General features: G+C 37.4%; 1 protein-coding gene across 1 annotated transcript; it reads right to left on the reverse strand.

Annotated features, from left to right (window-relative positions):
- Positions 1-4846: 4846 nt before the first annotated feature.
- On the reverse strand, positions 4847-17965 carry GJA1 (gap junction protein alpha 1). The gene is made up of 2 exons (XM_012739116.2): positions 17748-17965; positions 4847-7770 (listed from the first exon to the last, which is right to left on the reverse strand). Exon 2 carries the CDS (start codon positions 7752-7754, stop codon positions 6606-6608), a length of 1149 nt encoding a protein of 382 aa, XP_012594570.1. The 5' UTR covers positions 7755-7770; positions 17748-17965; the 3' UTR covers positions 4847-6605.
- Between the last annotated feature and the right edge of the window lie 1475 nt (positions 17966-19440).

Raw genomic sequence — 19440 nt, forward strand, 5'->3', positions numbered from 1 at the left:
TTGATAGAAGTTATATTAATACCACTTAATTCATTTTGACTTCAACTGTAGATTCAGGATAGAAAAAGTACAGAGTTGAAACTTCAGTTATGAACAAAATGTGAGAGGAAAGTATATTTTTTAAGCTGTCATGCATCAGAAAATTCTAGTGAGACATTAGACTGAAGAAACTAAGAATGTGAAAATGGAGAAGAAATATGATTAAAAACTCTAATGAAAGAAATAACCTCAATTAAATTAAAATTTATTATATCTGCCATCATTTTTTAAATTTTTAAATTATCAATTATGAAATTATAAAATATTCCAAAAATATAGAAAATAATATAACAGGTAAATCTCTGTTATAGTTTATGATCATTATTATTATTAATACTATTTTTTTAAAGCGACAGAGGTCTCACTATGTTGCTCAGGCTGGTCACAAACTCCTGGCCTCAAGTGATCCTTCTGCCTTACCCTCCAAGGTTCTCTCTTATAGTTTCAACTTACATTTAATTATAGATGACAAGATGCTGGATGCAGCTATGTTTAACTATGAAATTACTTCATCCTCACTGAAGTTTGAAACTCATGAATGAAAGGTGGTTCCCCCCAAAGATTTTTAAATTATCTGCCCCCAAAAAGGCAGTCATTAACAATCTTGGCCAAAACATAGAAAATTGTCTCTCAGAATAAGCACTGACTTCAGTTCTCTGGTAGTGTCTATATTTGAATAGGTCTTTATGTGAGTAGCGTAGATGATTAGCAATTACTATGCTGGAGAATTATTAAGGTCAATTTAATTCTAGTTGCTCTGAATTGAGGAAAACTTGAGATTGAGCCATAACTACATCAAACTGTTCAAAAGTAATGGCCAATTCAGATTCTGGAACTCTGGCTAGAGTTGAGGCTTCAAGTCCTGTTTTAACACATCTCAATACTTTATCTTTACCCTCAGGAGTTCTTTGAGTTAACCTCAATTGTAGTCATTTTCTCACAATTTGGGCTAAAGGTTAGTTTAAATTTTTGTAGAAAGGATTTCTAAATTATTTAACTGTGTTCCGGATTAATAAATATTCCTGGATATCTGAAATGTATGGTTTTCTTTTTCTTTTCTTTCTTTCTTTTTTTTTTTGAAATTGGTCTCTACTCTGTTGTCCAGAGTGGAATGCAATGGCATGATCACAGCTCACTGCAACCTCCAACTCCCAGGCTCAAGCAATCCTCCTGACTCAGCCTTCCAAGTAGCTGGGAGTACAGGTGTGCATCACCCACCACACCTGGCTAATTTTTTTTTTTTTTTAATAGAGATGGAGGTCTCACTATGTTGCCCAGGTTGGACTTGAACTCCTGGCCTTAAGTGATCTTTCTGCCTCAGCCTCCCAAAGTGCTAAGATTACAGGTCTGAGCCACTGTGCCCAACCTGAAATATATAATTTTGACTAGAGTTTTCCAAAGCAGAAAGCAATCTTATGCTTCTCTTTATTTATTTTTAAAATAAAATAACCTTTATGGTTTCTGCTACCATAGCAACTAAAAACTTTTTACTATCTCTACTAATTCTGATGAACAGTTTTGTAAAGAGTAACTGACAAAAGACTCTGGCACAAAAGACAGACCAGGATTCATTTCATTCCATAAGCATGGGGGCAGATGACACATGGCATTAAATAAGACTTAGGCCTAGGGTTTGCCTTCTAAAGTTGAGTGCCTCTTGAGACTGTTTTTATATTCAACAGGGAAGTGTGTGGGCATTGAAATTATGCTACATGTCATAGCCCAAATAAGCATTTGGTCATTTGAAAGAAACATCCAGAGACCAGAAAAATAATCTTACTAAAAGCTTCAACATTTTTGAAGACCAGGGAAATAAATGTCGAATTTTCCCTCCAAATTAGCTTTTTTTTTTTTAACGTGATACCCTTCTTTTTCCAGTCTCGTCAAAGCAGTGTTTCTGTCGTGTTTGTTCCATGCCTCCTCTTCAGTCGGTCCTGAAAATTGCCAGCTGCAAATTCTGACATGCCAAGGGTTCAGCTATATTTGCCCAACCAAGAAAAAGTAAAGACAGATCTTGGAGCCAGTAAAGATTATAAACATGTTTCTACACTGTTGGTGTGCTGTTTATAAAGTGAACTCACTTTAAGATTTTAATAAGCCCCCAAACTTCATTATTTTGCTTTCTCTCCAAGTACAAAGCACAGATGTTTTGGCATGTTGGAATCTGAAGTTTGGAATTTTTAGAGGAGGTAGTGTGTGGGCAGGGAACTAGCACCCTGGGCAAGTTGAGAGGTTCAGCAATTTTCATAAAATAAGGTAAAGGAATAGCCCTTGGCCTAGAAGTCTAATAAAAGTATATAGGGGCTACAATGAGAATGCACTGAACAAAATGAGGGCACTGGATTTTTTCATAATATCCACAGATATTAGACAATTTTGCCACTTTTGAAAATAGAAAATTTTGTGCAAAAAATTTTGAATTAAAACAATGGTAGTATCAAATATATGATTACTTATTAAAAAGCTAGGGAATTATAAAGGCAGAGGTTTTGCTTAAAATAAGAATTTCATGTTATTTATAAAATAAGAAATACTGTTAATAATAGGACTGAAAGGACCTTGAAAAGCTTCTCTACCCTATTCTTCCCGTTTCTGTCATGACCATCTTTTCCTCATTTCCACCTAATATTAGAGAAAACTTGTTTTTCCCATGAGACTAAAGCTGTGCTGCCCCAAATGGTAGGCAGCAGCCATATGTGGCTATTTAAGTTAAATTTTTTTGAAAAAGTAATTCAGGTAAGGCGCAGTGGCTCATGCCTGTAATCCTAGCACTTTCCAAGGCCAAAGCAGGTCTCCTGCTTTAGTCTCCGAATAGCTTGGACTACAGGCATGCACCATTGCATCTGGCTTAAAATTTTCCAATTTTTTAAATATGAAATTTTATGCAAAAAATTAGTGTCTAATATTTGTGGAGTAAAACTGCATAACTTTCTCACAATCTTTAAGCACACCCTAATTTAATTTTTAGTTGGTAAAATTAGGTAGCCTATTAAGATAAGCCAAATAGAGAATGGGACATAAACTTTAAAAACTTCTGGAAAATTCACATTGTAAACTTCATGGGCACAAAAACTCTGGTCATTCTATGAATCCTCACTGCTTAATAATGCGTCGATACATAGTTAGTTGATGTCTGAAATTTTTAACAGTCATTTTTTTTGGGAATCCGGACTCCTCTGGTGTGTATGCTGGGGAATAGAATGAGGTGAGAGGTGAGACTCTCTGTTTCATAGACTTCTGCAGTTTCTTAAACTGTGTACATGTATAAAATGTATACTATGTATGTCATATATATATATATATATATATATATATATATATATATAATCTTTTGAAACAGGATCTAGCTCTGTCACCCAGGCTAGAGTGCAGTGGTATGATAATAGCTCACTGCAGCCTCAAATTCCTGGGCTCAAGCAATCCTCCTGCCTTGATCTACCAAAGTGCTGGGATTACAGGTGTGAGCAACGGTGCCTGGCTGATATACATAACAATTTTAAATAGTTAAAAGCCTTAATGTTGAGAGATGTTTAGGATGTCCTATATGACTATTTTTGAAAGATGAACTTGCTCACCCTCCTCCACACATATGCATCAGAAATTTTTTAGCACCACCCTACCACTTCATCATTCATCAGTCTACTCATTTGTCCATCCACACCTTACACACTCTACATATGTAGGATACACAAGCAAATAAATGATATCTCTCTATTGCCCATAGTAAATGCAAGCACAGCGAGAGAAAATTTGCCTCTCTCATCAGATTCTCAACCACCCAAATGATGGTACATAAAGACATGTTAAGACTACTAATTATATCAAATACTTGACTAGGAAACTGGTTGTTAGATAATCCTCTGACTTTAGACAAATCACATAACCTTTGTTAATAAAAAAAAAAAAAGCCAGGTGTGGTAGTGCACACCTGTAGTCCCTACTTGGTAGGCTGAGGTGGGAGGACCACTCAAGATCAACATGGGCAACATAATATAACATAGCCAGACCCCATCTCAAAATAAAAAAAAATATATATATATATATATATATATAAAAAATAAAGCAGCAACTGAACTAGACTAGATTACTTGTAAATTACTAATATTTTTATGCTTCAGTAATTTACAAGTTTGCTATGCAGTAGGCAAAAAATGTTTATATAAACAATTTTAATAAGTTAGAAAACCTTTCTTGAAGTGTGACTTATGTGTTGATAATGTATTTTATGTTTAAAACTATTATATGACATTATCAATTACCCAGGATTGTTCCACTCCCACTGAATGGTTGATTTTTCCTTGAGTATTAAGAATTTTTAAAATATTATTTTCTGTATTTTCAGTGTCTTGTGATAAAATTACCAAGATCAACTTCATTCTTTTGCTGCTGGGCAAATTATAGTTAAATTGACCCTGTTCTTATTTATTCTTATGTCTCCAGATGGCTTTCCAGCTTTAAAATTTAAGCATCATTATAGGGTTTTGTGCATACTTCTGTCATGTATAATCTACTAAATCACTCATTATTACCTTATTTTAAACTCTATCACACATCCCAGTAAAGTTATATGCCAAATTCAACACTTGTATACTTTATCTTCTTCTCAGTTGAATAAATATCCCAAAATTATATTTATAATCAATGTTGCACTGAACTTGGCTAATGATAAATAAATATTGTCCTTTTAAAAATCACTGAAAATATGAACCTTACTTGTCCAAGTCCTCATAACTGATAGAAATATTTTTAATAGACAAATAGATGCAATAAACAAGTTTTAAAAATCACACAGAATATAGAGACTATCTTTATACTAAATTAAAACTTTATTGAATAAAGAACACTCTCCAGAACACATGATCTGATGGACTAAGTCTACATTACATGCAATGAAGCTGAACATGACAGTAGTTTAACATGGAATGTCAAACAAATTAGTATTTTTCACGGTACAAAACTGTTTATGTAACTGATGTGCAAGAACAGTATAATACTCAGCATTTTCACCAATCATCTGTGATGAGTTTTAAAAAGGCATTTGAAGAAACTGGTAGGTGTCTTCAGGATATAGTTCAAATAAATTAGTTACATGTGTACTACTGAATCCTCTTTCAACCTCTCTTGCATTCCAAATAAAATCTTAGTGCAAACATCAATGTTGCTGATCACTCCAAAGACTGTCAAACTCATAATAGAATACAAGTTGTGAATTACTGTTAAGAAGGACAAACCCAAGAATACCAGTTACTGCAAAATTCATTTAGGCACACTTAATAGTCCACTCTAAGCATTTCTTCTAAGTCTGTCACATTAATGACTAAAGCCTGTTTACAGTACTAAAATTCTATCATTCAAGCATCAATGATTACATTTCAGAAAAAGGAAATCATTCATTTCAGTAATAGCATTACTGCTATATTCTAAAAAAAAAGAGAGAGAGAGAGAGAAGAAAAAAAATCATAATTAACAAAACCAGTATCCATAATAGGATACATGGGGCAAAACATTTTAGGCAAAAAAAAAAAAAAAAAAAAAAAGTGTGCTTTACTTGCACAGCAGGAATCATATAATGTAAACACCATATTGGCCCACACCACAAAATCCATGAGAAAGGTTCAAATTTGAACACTGAGTGTGAATTATTTTCAAATCTGTGTTTGTGAGTTTATGCTGCATCTGCTTGTACCAATACATGACAAAGAAAACACACTCTTCCACACACATACACATAAAAGTGATTGTTAAATATCGAGCATGGCTTGCTTCCCTGACTCTAACTCAAAAACAAATGTTAAGTGATGTCCCAATTGTTTTAAAAATGTTTACAGAAACCATTAAATGAATGTGAATAGTAGCTACGGAATGATGAAAAAGTGATAGTAATGATATGGTAAAAGTGGATGTAAAAAGAATGTAAATATAATGCTGAGATTTGCAAATGCATGGAAAATCTTTTTCTGTGGGCCTTGTCTGAATTTTAAACTGATACCAATAAAAAAAATATAGTAGCACAAGTCCATTGACACCTGGAGGGTCAGGCCTAGATAGCTTACCTTCAAAGTGCAAATTTTAACAATGGAATGTTTTAGCGGGGACTTCAGGACAATCCTCCGTCTTTTTCTTGTTGAATAAAAGTAAGATGTTCAGGAAGTATTTATTCCTGGCCAAAGTTATTTCAGTTTCTTGGTTACAAAACAAAAAATATTTAGCCACAATTATCACCCACTCTTTCACATACACAGAATCATTCTTAAGGGTGTCAGGGGGAGAAAAAACCCTTATTTGTGTATCACCTAATGGAACTCTTATTTAGAATTTAAGTTCATTTGAATCCACTACATTAAATACCAACATGTACCTTTCTTATCCCCTCCCTCTCCACCCACCTATCCCAGACACCCCCCAATGAACCTAGGTATTCTAATGTCTTTGTTTTCTAAGCCTCATGACTAAGGCTGTTGAGTACCACCTCCACTGGAACAAAATTAACACCTAAGGTGCACTTTCTACAGCACCTTTTTTCTTCTCCATGATTGAGTGGAATCTTGATTCTTTCAAGCCTGTATCTAGATCTCCAGGTCATCAGGCCGAGGTCTGCTGCTGGCGCGACTGCTGGCTCTGCTTGAAGGTCGCTGGTCCACGATGGCTAGTGGCTGTAGTTCGTGTCCAGCAGCAAGTTTTTTAGAATTCTGATTATCATCGGGGAAATCAAAAGGTTGTGCATGGGAGTTTGAGATGGTGCTTCCTGCCTGCCCCATTCTATTTTGTTCTGCACTGTAATTAGCCCAGTTTTGCTCACTTGCTTGCTTGTTGTAATTGCGGCAAGAAGAATTGTTTCTGTCGCCAGTAACCAGCTTGTACCCAGGAGGAGACATGGGAGAGAGGGGAGCGGTTGGTGAAGAGCAGCCATTGAAATATGCATATTTTGGAGATCCACAGTCTTTGGAGGGGCTTAGTGGGCCAGTGGTAGCATGGTAAGGATCGCCCTTTCCCTTCACACGATCCTTAACGCCCTTGAAGAAGACATAGAAGAGTTCAATGATGTTCAAGGCAAGAGACACCAAGGACACCACCAGCATAAAGATGATGAAGATGGTTTTCTCCGTGGGGCGAGAGAGGAAGCAGTCCACCTGATGTGGGCAGGGATCTCTTTTGCAAGTGTAAACGGCACTTAAGCTGAATCCATAGATGTACCACTGGATCAGCAAGAAGGCCACTTCGAAGACAGACTTGAAGAGGATACTGATGATGTAGGTTCGCAGCAAGCCCCCACGCATCTTCACTTTACCATGCTCTTCAATGCCATACTTAAACTTCTTTATTTCAATCTGCTTCAAGTGCATCTCCACATTGACACCATCGGTTTGGGCAACTTTGAGTTCCTCTTCTTTCTTGTTCAGTTTCTCTTCCTTTCGCATCACATAGAACACGTGAGCCAGGTACAAGAGTGTGGGTACAGACACAAATATGATCTGCAGGACCCAGAAACGCACATGAGAGATTGGGAAAGACTTGTCATAGCAGACGTTTTCACAACCAGGTTGCTGAGTGTTACAACGAAAGGCAGACTGCTCATCACCCCAAGCCGATTCAACCGCTGTCCCCAGCAGCAGGATTCGGAAAATGAAAAGGACTGACAGCCACACCTTCCCTCCAGCAGTGGAGTAGGCTTGAACCTTGTCAAGGAGTTTGCCTAAGGCACTCCAGTCACCCATGTTGCCAGGGCACCACCTGAAAAGAAATAATAGGACAACTAAATGATCACAGATTACAAATTATTAGTTTAACATATATTCTCTTTCAGCTGATAGTCAAAGTATTGCAAAAGATCTCATATCTTGCCAGTATTTTTCAAAAAAAAAAAACCACCAAGTACAAAATTCTTCCTGTTCCAATTCCCCCCACAGAGGTCTAACACTTCACTTTTTATTTTTAATATAAAGTCTTAGAAGAAACAGAACATGTGTGATAGAGAGTGAATTGCAATCTGAAGCTGTGAAGACGTATTACTTGCTCAACCACTACCTTGCCATGTGACTTGAGAAGCTGTCAATGCTATGTCTCTGCTTATTTTATTTGTGTGATGAATGAGAACAGTTCTTGCTTGGTAGGCCTATGTCTGGATACATGCCTAAGCAAAATGCTGCACAGGTATCTAAGAATTGAAGTAAGAACACCCATGAACACACAATACACACACAAGCTCAATTCCCAAACTTCCATGCTATTGTATAGCATTTATTTCTAATTTTTATCTGAAATGTTTCTCAATGGTATATCAAATGTAATTTGTGCATACTTTATATTATAGTCATTTATACTTTTCGGTTTCTTCTTCTTTTTTTTAAGAGATGGAGTTTTGCTATATGGCCCAGTCTGGACTGGAACTCCTAGGCTCAAGCTTTCTTCCTGTAAGTCTTGGCCTCTCAAGTAGCTAGGACTATAGGCCTGTGCCACTGTGCCCAGCTCTTTCTTCTTAAGGAATGACTTATGTGGCTCAGAAGTCTGTCTTCTGTCCAGAGAAAAAATAGGTTGTACTGAAATACACTGTTTTGACACAATGTGTCATTACATACAGGAACTACTTCAAAAACAAACTCTTAATACACATCATATTTCAAGTAAAAAGTTCAATTTGTCTCAGTACTACTTATAACCTTAGAAATAAAAAAGGATTCCTTCAGGATGTTTTCTTCAGCAAAAAAAGATGGTTTTCCTCTTTGGTTGTTGTATACCTTAAAGTTCCCTTACTGGGCTTTACATTCAGCCTATATATTCGTTTTAACTTCTTATCAGTATCTAGGTATTTTAAGCATAGGACTTCCCCAATAATGGGGATGTGAAAAAGACTTAAGTCTGTAGAACTGACAAATATTCCAAAAATCATCTAGTTCAATTTATGCTTCTAATTGCCAATCATCCATTTAACTGATAAAAATTGAGGTTCTCAGGATATAGGAAATATTCAGCTTTAGATAGAGCCAGAAGAAGACTCACAATCCCCAGGCCAAACCTTTCCAATGTATCATACTGGTTTTAAAAGTATAGGTAGTAAAGCTGCGTTAAAGCTAGAAATGTTTCCATGCTTTGATATATACAATCTTAGCAAGGGCTGAAAGGTGGGAAGAAGTGAATACCATGACATGTGGGAGGCATAGACAATACAGGCTAATTTTCAGCAGAGAGTAGTAATTGGAGGGTTTAGAAAAGGATGAGGTAATCAAAGATTATTTAATAATTAAAAACAAGCAAAGTAAAGACTTTCCAGAAGCTTAAGTAATGAATTCTAAATAGTGTAGCTAAAAGTAGGATTATGTAGACTTCTTAGAAGTATGTTCACTATCTGAATATAAAGGAGTTTCTCATCTGGTGTTGAACTGTGAGCCGTATTCTCCTCGTAGGAAGTAACTGAAATCCAGGGGAGTCTTCTTCCCCATCATGCAGTGTTACATTTCTGTCTAAGGACTGCATCTGCTGGCTACAGAAGACATTAAAAAATGAAATGGAACCTGACCTGGGATTTCCTGGGTGGAACAAAGAGATAGCTAAGCCATAAAGCTAAACTGTGAACCAGCTATCTAAATTAGCTTTTGATGAGTATATTTGACGACAGCCTAGAGACTGATGCCAAAGAATGCTGGAATAAGAGTGGGAGGTGGGTGAGCAGGCTGCAGAAATAATGCTGTCCCAGTGGTCATAAAAACGGAGCTTCCCTTCTACTTTTAGGAAGGGTCATTTTAGATTCTGAAGTGACAAATTAGAAAGTGAAATTGATGTATGAAATGAGCAGTCAAAAAAAGAACAAAGGCTTACAGGGTTGTCAAAGAGAGTTAAATAGCCAAGGGAAGGTTTGAAGTGAGGGAGTAATTTAGTCTTGATGGACAATTTGATGGTGAGAGAATGCAAAAGAAAAAAACCCTAAAATTTAACGGAAAATGCTAGACTAGGAATAAAGAAGTATAGTCCATGAGGGTCAAACAAACATAACAGAATTTTTGGAGCTATATCAACAGACAGTTTCTATGTGATGATGTGTAAATTGGCCCTAATTCTGTTTGTAAAAAAATATAATATTTTGCCAGTGTCATCTGCTTTTGCTCAGATATTCCAATTGCTGGGGGGAAAAATAACAAAAACAATCGAGCATAAAATGATAAACTGTTTGCATACATCTCATCACATTCATGCAGTGATAGAGCTGAAGACAAACCTAACATGTTTAGAAATAAGACTGGGCACAAGAGAAGTTATAATTTTAGTGTTTCATTATTATTCAAAATAAAATATGATTATTTAGATGCTTATGGCAATTCGTTACTAAGTTTTTTACATTCATGTTAAATAACATTTGACTTTCATATAATTCTGAAATTCCACAAAAATACTCCATGGTATGTGAACTGGGTCACCAGGCAGTTTTCTAGGTAGTAGTTCTTTTTTAATATACCAGCAATTTAATTGCAAAGTTGTCTTTCCTTTTAATCACCCATGCAGTCATTTGCATTAATGAGTTATACTCTTTCATCTGAATACAATATGAATTATCCAATTGGACACTTAGGATCCTGTAACATGTAGATACTTGTCATTACCACTATCACAGAGACCATGAAATAATGTTTAACGTGACATCCTGTGACTCCCAAGAAAAGGTAACAAAAATAGTTACCTTATTTTGGTAGTAGCTCACTTTGCCATGAATCAAAAGTTCTGTCAATTGGTTGTTCCTCTCCTCTCTCCCAAACCTGGCTTAATATTTTTAGTTTTCCAACTGTTACCTAAAATTTTAATGTCATTTTATAAAGAAAGGGCAATAATTACAAGGAAATGTCCTTTTATAAGGAAAGGACATAAGTATATGCCCTTACAGAATCTTTGACCTTGATCTACAGATTATATACCACATTTGTATTTACCAATAAGAGACAGATATGTTTCTTATTCGATACATGAGGACACCCAGGCAGCTGAACGTATCATGTACATTCTTGCCTCCACCTCTAGGTTCCCAAGTTGGTGCTTCATGTATAGGCCTTGGTTGATAAGGAGTTGTGCAAAGTTCTTGTTAAGAAAAAAATCCGGAGAGCAGCTGGTCTACTTTCTTGTGTCTTCTTTGTGCCATGTTAGATCACATTTTCCATTGCTCTACATGGCCCCCTAGACTAGATGGCCGAAGGTACAAGCACTAAGTGTGGCCTGCCTGAGGTCCCTCTGGTCCCTTTACAGTGGTTTCCTGAACTGTATCACAATCACTTGACAGCATTTGTTAAAAACATACACTCCTGGCCCTCACCAGTCTGCACGAATCTGAACTTCTGGGGGATGAAGCCTGGGAAATCAGGGTTTTTTTGTTGTTGTTGTTGTTATCTTTTTTAAACAAATATCCCAGGGGATTCTAAAGTAATGTTTCAGGCCTACAGGAAAACAATGGCTTCTTGACATTTCTAGTGTTTTCTTGTTCAAAATGTTTACGAGTGGGGATAATGTAAGGAGTCTACAAAGTCCAAGGGGCCAAGCATGAGGAGGAAGGGCTTTCTGGGCACCTGGGACTGAGGTCATCCTCGGCTCCACAGCCCCTTTTCGCTTCCTGAACCTCCATCTGCCCCTCCCTGAGAGCACAAGGACTAAACTCTTTAATCCAAATGAAATCCCTTAAAAATAAAGCTTTAATTTTAAATTACAGTTGACTGTCCCTCTTGAGCTTAAAAACAAATCATTGTGCCGAAGCTACAGTCAAGCCTCTCCATGTCATTAATGATCTAATAATTATTAGAATTAGGAAATATTTTACTTTCAATTTTAAAGATTTTCCCAAGAAGAGACAACTATAATGAGTTGAGAGTAGAGACTTAAACAAATAAAGGTAACTAGGACGGACCATTGATAACTAGAGTGAGATTTACTATCTATCATCTTTTTTTGATAATTGAAAGTAAACACTTAGGGAAGATGAAGGTCATTAATATCTGAAAGAATAAAATCAGAGCCTAAAAATTCTTAAGGAAATATCTATGAAATATCCTGATAAAATCATTTAATGGGTTCCTTGGGGGAGAAGGGAAATGCTATGCATGTTTCTAATGTACTGAAACCAAACATCTTTATGCCCCAAAACTCAAATGCAAACCCTTCTAATGTTTAACTTTTTTTTTTTTTTTTTTTTTGGCAGGGTCTCACTCTGTTGGCCCGGCTAGAGTGCCTGGCTAATTAATTTCTTTCTATTTTTAGTAGAGATGGGGGTCTTACTCTTACTCAGGCGGGTTTCGAACTCCTGACCTTGAACGATCCACCCGCCTCGGCCTCCCAGAGTGCTAGGATTACAGGTGTGAGCCGCCCGTACCCGGTCTTCTTTAACTTTTATTAAGAACCCCTGTCCCTTGCAGTAAACGTTGTGCGGTGAGATCAGTTGTGACTATTCCTGTACACTTACAACAGCCACATGTTCTTTGTGGTAATATTCCTATGCACACATAATCACCATAACCCATATTCAGTCCATCAGCAAGTACTAAAGACTATCTTCAAAATATAACCAGACTATGACTGATCCTTACCACCATCCTTGCTCTTAGCCTGATCTCAGCTATCATCATCTCTCTTCAGCTTTCATGTCACAGCCTGGTTACCCTGCTTGCCAACCTTTCTCAGAGTAAACAGTCAATCTTGAAAAACAATCCAACAAACACACTGACCTGCTTTGATCAGCTGTTCCATCCACGTGGCTCACTTCCTCACTTGTTTCAGGTCTCACCTCACCAGCCAACTTTTCTGACCACCAAGTATGAAAAAGCAACATCCTTTCCCTAGTTCTGTCATTTCCTATTCCCCTTGCTCTGCTTTTTAAAATTACCCTTAGCTCTACTTGATATAGTAAATATTTACGCGTCTATTGTCGTATTCCTCCATGGAAAGGACTGTGTTCCTCCACTAGAATGTGAGCTCCTTGAGGGAGTTTGCTTTGCTCAGTGCTATATCCCCAGTGCTTGAAAGAGTAAGAAAAAGTAAGAGATGCTGCATAAATATCTGTTGAGTGAATTAGTGGGGCCTGGTCCAAAAATATATTGTGCAAAAATGCAGGGGCACCAGGTTTCACCAACTTTTTTGACTATCTCCTTGAGTCTCTTAATGGTGGTTAGAGTTGTCAAACTTCTAAAGTTTCAAATTAATTAAAAAGGGGAGTCACAGTAAAAAAGTATTGTCATCATCTCATACAGATACATTTTCAAGTGACAGAGAACTGTTTGTTGAAACAGTACTTTTCAAATGATTCCTGAGCAGACAGTAGGGCTGAGTGAAGAAAAAAGGCCAAGAGCTTGAATTTATTAGGTAAGATCCTAATGATGGTTAGGATTCTTACAGAATTGCATTGAGTATCACAGATGTATATTCAGTTTCACTGTTAGGTGTTGCAGATTAAGATTGAAAAAAAAATATATGCTCTTGTCCCTCCACCTTTATGGTATTCTAACACCTATTGTACGCCACAATTTTACTGTAGCCAGGGACACTATTGCAAGAAGAAATATACTGTTTATTAAAATTTATTTAGCCTGTTATTAAAATTGTGTGTATTTCAAGAATGACAAGTATGGGGAAAGGTAGGGAATCTGAAGGGGAAGAGCAGCAGTTGATGTTAAACCCAGTTAATATAAAATCTCTATATAGTCTGATAAGTAAGTCTACATAGTCTATGCAGGCAGTTAAGCGATTTGAATCTGTTATCAGTGGAAAACCTTCCCAGTTCATGAGGTAATACCCAATAATTGTTTCCTTATTTAGACCTAGATAGTTAGCCTAACTCTATAATGTATCAAACCTAGTCTATGTAAACATGTATTTAAAATTCTGCCTCATGGTTCTCTGATTATCTTTAGTTTCCTTTGTAAAGAATTGCACATTTCTGCAGGTATTTGATGTTATGACAATCGAACTGCATTTTTTTTGTGTGTGTGGTGGCGGTAGAGCCTTTTTCCCCCTGGCTTTTGCCTTCCTTATCACATAGTTAACCTACATCGGCCTCCACAGACTGAGATGAGACTGGGATTGGGGGGGTAAAGCCATCAAAAGAGGATGATACCTATGCAAAAGAGACAATCCTTTTTCTAGTTCAACAGCTATCACTTAACTACCCTACTAACAGAAGTTTCTCAAGGTCAATTTAAGGGTGCCAGAGAAAAAAATCTAAGTCAGAAGGTGCAAGCTCAAAGCTATGTTCTTTAACTGTTATCTAAGTAAGTTAAAAAACATATTTCTATCAGTTCTTGGTGTTTCTCCTGCCTCCACCCTCACTTCCACCTTCAAATTGACTTTTTATTGAATAGCCTTTTTATTTTGTAATCACATAAACATACCCCTACAGACTTCAAGTGTATTGATTCAGAGCAGTCTATTTTCTTCAATGAGCAATGAATAACTCGTGCACATGAAGCTCTCAGTAGGTGCTTGATAAAGTTAAGTTACTACTCTTTAAAAGATCTTTAGATATAGCTCATTTATTTTCTTAGTTTTCGTATCTTTTCAGCAAGATAGCATCTAAGAAATTATCAACAAACATTTTCTAAAAATTATTTAAAAAGCTGGGAAAATTGGGATATAAAATTTATTGCATTTTATGAAGCCAATGATACATTAAAAAAGGATTAACCATGGTTGAATTTTGGCAAGACAGTCTGTGCAGACATAGCTAAATGGTGAAGCTAAACACGCAAAGTGGAGAATTTAGGCAGTTATTCCAAATATATATATATATATATAACTCCCATGGATGAGAAGCTCTGGGGATTTTTAAAAACTTGAATTATCCATATTGAATATTGACATTAATGATAAATACCAGATAACTTTTTCTCTCCAAAGCTGAACTGGTGTGTGTGGATAAATTCTAACACATCTATTCAAACATTTGAGAATCTTGAAGGGGAAGTCAGAACAACAGGAAAGGTGGGGTGGAAGGTATTAATCACTGGAGACTGCCTTATCATTCCTTTCCCTCTAGGTATCATATATAAAGGCTCAAACCAAGATACACCTCTGGATATTATAAAAGAAACAAAGGAATGTACCCCATGGACTTTTCCATCCTTCTCTATGTGGAATTAAAAATATCTTAGTAACAAAGTAACTCTCAATAACTGATAGCACACCCTTTCAGCTGCCTCCCTCGGAGTATCTTGAGAACTGTGTTTCCCATGAAGGGTCAGGATAGTAGGAATCACAACCGTAAAGGGGCGAGGAACTGAGTGGATGGGGCAGCTGTGGCAAGAAACTTCAAAAGGTATTAACAAATGTGGAACATGTTTAAATAGTGAAGAAAGTAGTAGCAAGGCGCTACCACTGCATTTTTTCAGGCAAAGGGCAGGTGACCACTATAGCCTGACTTTGAGAAGTACAAAGCATCCACACATTGGGAGAACATGTTAATTCAGCACGTTGCCAGGGCAAAATGTAGTTCCTCCGATCGGTATAATTTTCAATCAATTTGGCCCACTCAGAAGTAACTGCTCTTCCCCCAAAGGTGTGTTCTATCTAACTGGCTTATTCTGGTCTCCGGAGTGGGTTGGTTTAAAGTGTGAGATCTTCTCTGCATTATGCCAGGCTTTTATTTTCAGCAATCCTCGTACAAAAGGAAAAATAATTAGTCTTCCTCTGGCCGGCACTTTTGACTGGGTTTAAGTGTGCCCGATTCTCAGAGGGTGAGATTCAGCATCTTTCTTGTCATTACTAACTTGGTTCAGGAAGCAAAAGAAATTAAACCACCTCCAAATAAAGCCATGCTTGTTTTCACATTAGCTCCCCCCTCCCCACTTTGCACCTAGAGAGAAACAGAAGCGCGCCTTCGGGTGGCGATGGATGTGGTGCGGGTGAAGGAGGGTTTAATCGATAAGCTTCACCGGAGGTGCGCAGAAAACACGTGACGGCGACCTAAAGGGCAGTGGGGGCGACGTGCTGCTCGGAACTCAAGGTTGGAGTTCCCAAATCCTGTCCTGATTTGCCTGAGGCCACGTCATTAGCTCTGGCCTCTTTTCCTTAAGGGTCTTTTATTTTCCCCTCCCCTGCCCCGCCTCATTCTCGGGAAGTTTCAAGAACTTCCCGGAGAGTTACAAGTGCAATTTAAGCGCGATCATTCTCAAGGGACTCGGGTTTCCTTACCTACGCTTATATAGTAGAATTCAACAAGGTTTAAAAAAAAAAAAAAAGGACACTGTGGACGGGAGTGAGAAGAATGGGAAATTAGATTGACAACTTTAATTAAATCAATTATCTGCTCTTCTACCATTTGGCACAACGCCCATCTCTCCTCCCTTCCTCCCACTGCCCCCTCCCCCCCAACTCGGGTTCCTTTTCAGTGGCAGAACTCAGACCTGCACTCGCTTTGACTTTTAAGGATTTGAGGGAAATGTCTCAAAAACCCGTTGGTTGGGGCAGCGAAGGAGCCCGGGGAGCCGGCCGATGCTAAGATGGCAGGAGGCGCCCCGCGCGGGCTCGGGAAAGCTTTCATTTTTATTCGCTTTTCAGCGTTCCCTGTGCAAATGCTTCAATTGCAGGGTCACTTTAAGAATCTAAACTAATTAATCTGTGGATTTAAACAGAACAGAAAATCCTTACCGGGCACAAAAATGCATGGTTGCATTTCTGGTTACGAGAATGTGGGTTACCAAGAAAAGCATTTTAAAACTTGAACCCTTGAAAAACAACACATCAGTGTAATCTTTACCTACTGGGTAGCACCCTGGCACCTCCAACTCAGAAAACATTGTCCCAGAACTCTAAAGTCTGTTGCAGGTTCGGTTCGGGCAGACTGAAGGGGGTCGGGGGGTGGGGGATGGGTCTTAGCTCCCTCTAAAGCGCTGTTTGAGAAATTTCTTTTTCCTATTCTTTCCAGGAGCTACCGTTTTAGGAGAGTTTTGGAAACGCACCCTGGCATATACAGTCTTTTCTGTTATCCTCTCATGCTCTTTAAGTAACCACCCCTCATTCAAGAGATTTCATCTCCAGAATTGCCAACGTGGTCAAGTAAAAGCTAGCTCTCCTGAGGGTCTCAAATCTTTCCATAGTGGTTGCTAACACAAAGTAACTATTTACTGTTGATTTTTCAACCATAATATTAACACTCTGAATTTTATACTTTTTTGTTTAACGGGAAAAATTCTAGGAAGAAACCACGTGGAAGTCAAGTAACCACGATGTTTTAACAAAGCTCTTAGTTACAAAAGAAGTTTGCTTTGCAAGGCTATTGAACATCAATCAAGATTTCCATATGAAAAAAGTACTTTATTCTGTGTAGTATAGAATACTATGGGAAGCAGGCTGAGCAAATGTGCACTTTGATTTTCGTGCTGTAGGTAGTCAAATCCCCAACTCAGGCCCCTAACCGCTCCCCCCCACTGAACAGATTAGAGCACCCACTGATTATGAAAAAATAAAATTATATTCTAAAATGAAGAACAAACTATCCAGCGAACTAGTTCTTTATTCTTATTGGAAAAGTTTGAATCTTTTACCTGTTGCATCATTAATAGAAACTTTTCTAACAGTCAAAAGATAAATTCCATACAATCAATTTTAAAACTACAGAAACACTTGCAAATTCATCATTCCATTAACAGTATCATGAACCAAAGCTAAATTTAACACATTTAAAAACTTTAGAAAAGTTTTACTTGTACAAAAAGAAACTAATAGGTAAAGTTTTTTTAAAAAAAACTTACTCTTTTTCTTAAAAGAAGTGAAGTCACGCCAAGTGATTGAACTCCTTGGAGGATGAAGTAAAATGAAAAGGCAAGTTCAGGCACTCAGACCTGTCTATTTAAAGTTTAAAACTCAGCTGCTGTTTGGTACTTTCCTCACGCCTTCCCCCTAATGAAAGAAAAGTGCTGATACCTCGTAAAAGCTTTTTTGTAACTTGGAGCACAGAGCTTTTAAAAGTTTCAAGCCACTGACTCAACTAGGAGGAGGGGCTAGAAGGAAGGGGAGGGCAAAAGGAAAGGCGGGGAGGAGGTGGAGAGGAGCCTGGTGAATGTGGAGGGTAGGGAGAGAAAAGGCAGAAAGGAGTAGCTAGGTCAAGATAAAGTTGTAGTTTATATTTGCTGATAAGAAAAAAATAAAATAGCATTAGAGGCATGAATGCCTGTACTTGGAGTTACTCCTTACAGATAAAAATTACTGGCTTTAGTGCTTGTTTCACAAAAAGATCAGGGATAATGAAAACTTGTATATTTTATACTATTATAACATTGTCTAAAAAAAAAATTACAGTAAATAAAAATGGTGGAGAATAGTATAACCAGTGCAAGCTCGTTTCATATTGACCAAGGTGTGTGAACTGAGAGGTGGGTGTGAGTGCCCTATTTGATGATCTAATTTCCTTACTCTTAATTTAAATAGGGACAATTAACAAGGAAATGGTGGGGATGGGAGAGAGACATTTCAAAAATGGGACATATATGGTGGTATGTCCATCCTCAGTCCATCTTCCAACCCTCAGATGGCTTTGAAGTTTTACTTTTTCAGTTTAGCAAAACATATACAACATGTTTTGTTTGACTGTGAAATCTTGATATCTGACTTCTACTCAATCTCCAGGAAATTGAAACTTTATGATATCTCAGCCTATTCAGGCCAACACACTAAAACCTAAATATGTAGTGAAATGTTGGGATTTTTCTAAATCAAATACAGACTATAGTCGTCTATAGTTGGCATTAAGTGGGTCCCCAAACTATTTAACCTTCATTAAGATCGTCTCCCCTATAAAGCCCACTGGAGAGTTTTCTGCCCAATGACTGTAAAGCTGGGCATATAATCTTTATGTGCTTCTCCACCACTTCCAGGACTCTTTCTCTTCAATACTCTGTATTAGGGTTTATAGTGGCCTGAGTCATGTGGCCTCATTCTTAGAGCAGACAGCTCCTTTGAGGGCTTCCCAGATGCCATAGCACAGGGCTGTGGTAGGGCAATTCCTCATAAACAGGCTTCAGTGATGCTCTGAGGTTGGGCAGGGAAACATGTTGGCCATTATTCTCTGGAAGCAAAGCAAATTCATCCAGCCTTAATATTCATTCCTAACCTTTTTCTCACTAATACAAATACCAGAAAAAAGAAGGATGGCAACTATTTCCTGGTAGACAGCTTTCCCTAAATATACTTTCACTGAAATGACTAATAAAACATCTTTTGAAATGCTACAGTTTTAAGACATGATTTTGCCTTTTCATTTGTTTAGCTATCCTATTTCCAATGGCACAGTTTTTAAGTCGAGGAAGGGGAAAAACAATATTGTGGAAGAAGAAATTATAATTTGACTTTCAAGTTTTCGGAAATAGCAACCTATAAGTATTATTTTGGTATTATATTTATATTGTCCTTTCATTCAAATGAATCTATTTGTCTTAGCTAAAAATT

The sequence above is a fragment of the Microcebus murinus genome, chromosome 5, assembly GCF_040939455.1.
Source record: "Microcebus murinus isolate Inina chromosome 5, M.murinus_Inina_mat1.0, whole genome shotgun sequence".
In the NCBI taxonomy this organism is placed as follows: Eukaryota; Metazoa; Chordata; class Mammalia; order Primates; family Cheirogaleidae; genus Microcebus; species Microcebus murinus.

Coding starts and splice junctions, on each gene's coding strand:
- GJA1 (XM_012739116.2), bottom strand. CDS start 7,754: ATGGGTGACTGGAGTGCCTTAGGCAAACTCCTTGACAAGGTTCAAGCC.